General features: G+C 45.8%; 1 protein-coding gene across 1 annotated transcript; it reads right to left on the bottom strand.

Moving 5' to 3' along the window:
* Positions 1 to 857: 857 nt before the first annotated feature.
* Positions 858 to 2819, bottom strand: EAH_00016270 (transporter, putative; the record flags this gene model as incomplete). Its single annotated transcript, XM_013397839.1, has 1 exon — positions 858 to 2819. One exon carries the CDS (start codon positions 2817 to 2819, stop codon positions 858 to 860), a length of 1962 nt encoding a protein of 653 aa, XP_013253293.1.
* Positions 2820 to 5000: the final 2181 nt, after the last annotated feature.

Here is a 5000-nt window from a genome sequence, read left to right as displayed (position 1 = left end):
TGAATGCATGCATACAGTAATGCACGCAAAAAAGCCTACATGCACGCACTGATGAATGCTTGCAGGATGAACGCATGCATGCGCTAACGAATGCGTGCATGCAAAAATACATGCGCAGATGCATGCATGCAATAATGCACGCGCTGATGCATGCATGCACTGATGCATGGACGCACTGCTGCATGCTTGCGCTGATGCATGCATGCGCACAACAATGCATGCACTCGTGCACGGATGCGTTTACTAATGGGGGTAGAACGAACAAAATCTCCGTCACGTGCTGTGCAATTCAGCCGGTGGCGACTCGATGCACAGTGCGAGTCCTATATCACTAATTGTGAAAATGTATAGATAAGGAGGTGAATAAAGCAGATAGATCACTCTATAGGCATTTCAATGTCTCTGCATGCATGCATGCATGCGTGCATGAAAACATATTGGCGTCTACCTAAATTATAACGGCAGTGTGGAGTGAAGTACATATTCACGGCCTCCTGAGCTGCATTTGTTTGTTGTTGATTGGTTTAAACCCCAAGAGCGTTCTTCTTCTTTCTTCCTCTTCTTTGCATACGCCACACCGCCTCCCGCATGCATGCACATTCAGCAGAAGCCCCTAAACGAGGCAAGCAGAGAGAAATGCAGGTGGTCTCGAGAAAGCAAAGGTCTTTCCAGGCGTAGAGGGAAAAAGCAGAGATCAGCAGCCGCGCTGTATTTGCAGCTGCGGTGTATGTGCAGCTGCAGTGGATGTGCAGCTGCGGTGTATGTGCAGGTATCCAACGTTTCGCGATGAATCGATGATGAAATATTTTCCTGTACAGTCGCGAATACGAAATAAATTGCAGATAGTTGAATTATTTTTACATTTTCCTTCTTCTTCTGCAGTCAACGAAGGGAATACAGCCCCCAAGACTACCGAAGCAATCTTTTAAAGCTGCAGTCGCCGATTGCGGTGATGGGCTAACGAAGAAGAATGTGAGAGCTGCAGCGATCAATGAAGGCACCCCTGCACAAATCATCATTGGGCATAATCCCCAGTTCGCTAGAGCCATCTTCATAATATAAATACCCCCTACAGCTCCTACTTTACCCATAGCCGCCGATATACCGGCGTAAGTAGAACGAACTGAGGGCGGGAAGACGACAGAAGGAAGAATAAAGGTGGTGATGCTGGCCCCCCAATTGATGAAGAAGTTGACAACTGCGAGCAGCGCTAGCTGGGCCCAGCCGCATCCCTCAAGTGCATGGGCTGCAGCAGCAAGCAAGAAGGCAGAGCCTGCTAAGCCTACAAAGCCCCAGAACTGGAGCCACTTTACTCCCATTTGTCTCAGCACGAGGATCCCCATATAACACCCTGGAATGCCTATTGCATTTAGAAGGATGTTCTGTTTTATTACGTCTTCTACTACTGTCTTCTTCCCCCATATTAACTCCGTTATCTCCGGCTGAACAAGCAAAATACCGTAAGCTGTAACATCATATAATAACCAGCAAACCCCAGTGCCTAGCAGCTGCCTCCAGTATGCACGCTTTACGAAAACATGCAACAACTTGGAGGCGAAGTTCGGGTGTACGTACTCCCGCGAGTCTTTTAGTCTCCAAGCAGGAAGCCATACAAGAAATGCAGGAACAGCACCGAAGCACAGCAATACTCGAAAGCAAACTTCAACAGAAGCTGAGCTCCACCACCACAATAGAAGAGCGAGGACATAGGGAAAAAGAATGCCTGGGACATTCATAGAATACGCCCATGATACTCGCAAACATCTATCATCTTCTTTTATAGAGTTCGAGCCCTCCGCAGCTGTAACTGCACTTAAAGGATATACTCCGCCGGACCCAACTCCTAAAACAAAACGAAATACCCCTAAAATAATCGTTACAGATAAAGCAGAGCCCCAAGAGAAAACAGCAGAGCCTAAGGCGCCGAAGGCAACGAGAAATAATGTGCAAATCATTGCTAAACGACGCCCTATAAGGTCCCCTAGATGACCCATTATACACATTCCTGCTATAGCGCCCGCGTAAGATAGCATCTTTATGGTTCCGTTTCCTACGACAGACTCCAGTGTCTGCCTATACACCGGATCTTGATTCATCAGAAATAAAGCAATTGACGTCACTACAAAGTTGTAGTTGCTAGAAAAGACAGCTAAACACGGAACCAACAAGCTCTGCCGCTTTGCTGTTTCTCCCGCTGCGCCTTCTGCTGCCTCCCCTGATGCAATACTCAGGCTCTGGCGAGAATTCCCGGATAAAGAAACCTCCGATATATCCTCATTCTGTGCTGCTGCATCGCGTGCTGCTGCAGACGCGTTTGCTGCAGTGCCTTGAGATAGCTTGCTGCCCTCGGCCCAGCCACAAGTGCTGGTAACCTCCTCACTCAACATTTTCCCTAGAGGGGGAGACATCTTTAAAATAAAGGCGTCCTGAGCAGAACTTGAACCCGAATTCGTCTTCGGAGTGTGAGCCTCAGAGAGAGGACCCCCGGCCTGGTCCTCCGTCGTTGCGGGGGTTGTGCTGCGGGAGGTGTCTGCTGCAGCGGCTGCAGTAGCAGTAGCAGCAGCAGAAGCAGAAGCAGAGGGGGCCGAAGGTAACTCTAGAACAGAAGAAGGAGGAGGAGGAGATAAAGAAATGTTGCTGTTGCAATCTGGCTGCTGCGTCGGGGGCGGATGCTGTTGCTGCTGTTGCGGGTTTTCCTGAGAAGGCGAGGGAGCAACAGGTTGGGTACTTCGGGTGTCTCGGGGGGGGGATGATGGATTAATATTATCAGAAATGCAGGAAGAAGTGGGCGAGGCACGCCCAGAAGAAAGAAATGCCATGGGTATTCTTATTCAACTCAAGAACAAAAGAAATGGATGTTCTTGTTCAACGAAGAGGGAGCAGAAAGCGGCAGCAGACGCGCAACTCGCGGTGGCGCACGGAGGGGAAACAGGCGAGAAAAAAGAAACTCATGAATTGTTTTCCTCTTAAAACATAAATTAACAAAGGAAAAGAAAAATACATAAGTTTATACCCTCTTCCATGCATACTAAGCAAACAACAGCACCCAGAACTCACTCGCGCATCATCATCATCTGCTGCGGTGTATGTACACCAGCGCCGACACGCAAACCCAACAGCTTTCTGCAGATTTCCCAGATACTTTTGATTTCACCTGTGTAAATATACTAACATTTCAAGCAGAAAGTTATTTATTTAAACACCAAACACACCCCAACACATACTACCCCACCCACAGGCCCTACTTTTCTTATTCGGCAGCAGCCCTCCACTGATCGCGGTTTAGGGTTTAGGGTTTATTATACTGAGTGTGAAATTTGTATATGAGTGTTTTTTAATGAATAAACTCTGCCTGTTCACAACCCAACGGAGGGAACGCCCCTCCCCAAGATCTCCTTTTTTTAGCTCTTCTTCACAGTACTCCTTTTCATTTATGGATATAAGCATAGCCTGTGTTTTATCTTCATTTTATATTATTTGTCTGCAGAAAATAGTGTCAGCTGTTTAGCGTTTGCTTTTGCCCGTTGGTCTAGTTGTTGTCTCCGTTTGCTTTGGGCACATGTTTCTCTGTTGCTGCTGCATCTTCGCTGGTTCTGTATTGCGGGGCTTTTTGTTTTGTTCGTCTCGCATCCTAAACAAACAAAAGCAAAACAGTTGTTAGAAACAGGAAAAAGGGTTTTTAGGGTTTAGGGTTCAGGGTTTAGGGATTCCGTGTTTGTCTGTTAGAGTTACTGCAGCAGTCGTGCAGGTGAAATCTGGAGAAGGACAAAGAGAGACTAGCAAAAGAAAAATATAAACACATGAATTGGGGGCATTGCATAAACTGCTATAAATGTACAAATGCAAAAGGCAATAAACAACCCCTTGAAGCTGATGAATGAATGACACCTACTGAGCTGAAAGACGAACAAAACTGCAGAAGATGTTTTAAGTATCCAAGTGTAAAAAAACACTGCTCCGCTGAGGGAGACGCAGAGACAGCATTACCTGCATGCAGCGAGCACTTCTGAGAAGAATCTCTTCCTGCTGCTGCTGCTACAGCTGCAAATCTGAGGGAAGCAAAACAAAAAAAAAGACGAGACAGAGGTGGCGCTCTCCCAGCGCATCCTGTTGCCTATTATTTGGTTCTGTGTCCGAAACAAATTCAACGCTTGAATACAAGTATATATACATATGCATATATATATGTATATATATATATATATATATATATACATATGTACAAACATGTATATACATGCATACGCATTTATATGCCTTTATGCATTTTCATGAATTTTTGTACCTAGGTAGACTCATATTCATATGGGTTTACGTACGTTGATTTATATCTAGATTTGTTTAAATATACACTCTGTAAAACTCAGTGAGAACGAGCAAATATAGATTTGTGCGCATTTAAACAAATATGAATATTAATCTGTCTCTTCATCTGCATGCATCCCCGCAGCAAACATCTAAATCAGAGACTTGAATCGCTCCGCAGCTGTTACAAAAAAAGAACTAAAACAACGAGTTTATGCATTTGCGGGTTGAGGGCCCTCTAAAAGCACTATCCGAATGAAATCCACATATAAGAAAACTTGAAAAAAATTTCATTAAATTCTTTTAACGCCAAATGCCAATACTATCTACACAGACACCGAGAGAGCATGCACTCTCAATTGCATGCATTCTTAACTGCATGCATGCATGCATGCACGCATGCATGCACATTATCCCGCCGCACATGGCTTGCGGCCCCACGGATTCTGGTATCTGCTATAGTAGTGAGGTGTCTGTACACCTCAGAATAGAGCGAATACAAGCAGACAAATTAAACTCTTATCACACAGAGGTAGCTGCAAAGAAATGAAGACGATGGGTCTTTCCTTTCCTCTACGATAAGAGAGAAAGAAAGCCCAGAAATGCTGCTGCTGCTGCTGCAGCTGCTTTGGCTGCCTCTTGAGATGCAGCTGCCGCCACTCTTGCTGCAGCAGCTGCTGCGGCCAGAGTGGCGG

This window comes from Eimeria acervulina, genomic scaffold (assembly GCF_000499425.1).
Source record: "Eimeria acervulina Houghton genomic scaffold, Eah_scaff101, whole genome shotgun sequence".
In the NCBI taxonomy this organism is placed as follows: Eukaryota; Apicomplexa; class Conoidasida; order Eucoccidiorida; family Eimeriidae; genus Eimeria; species Eimeria acervulina.
Note: the sequence above shows the minus strand (reverse complement) of the source record. Positions and strands in the feature narration are given on the sequence as shown.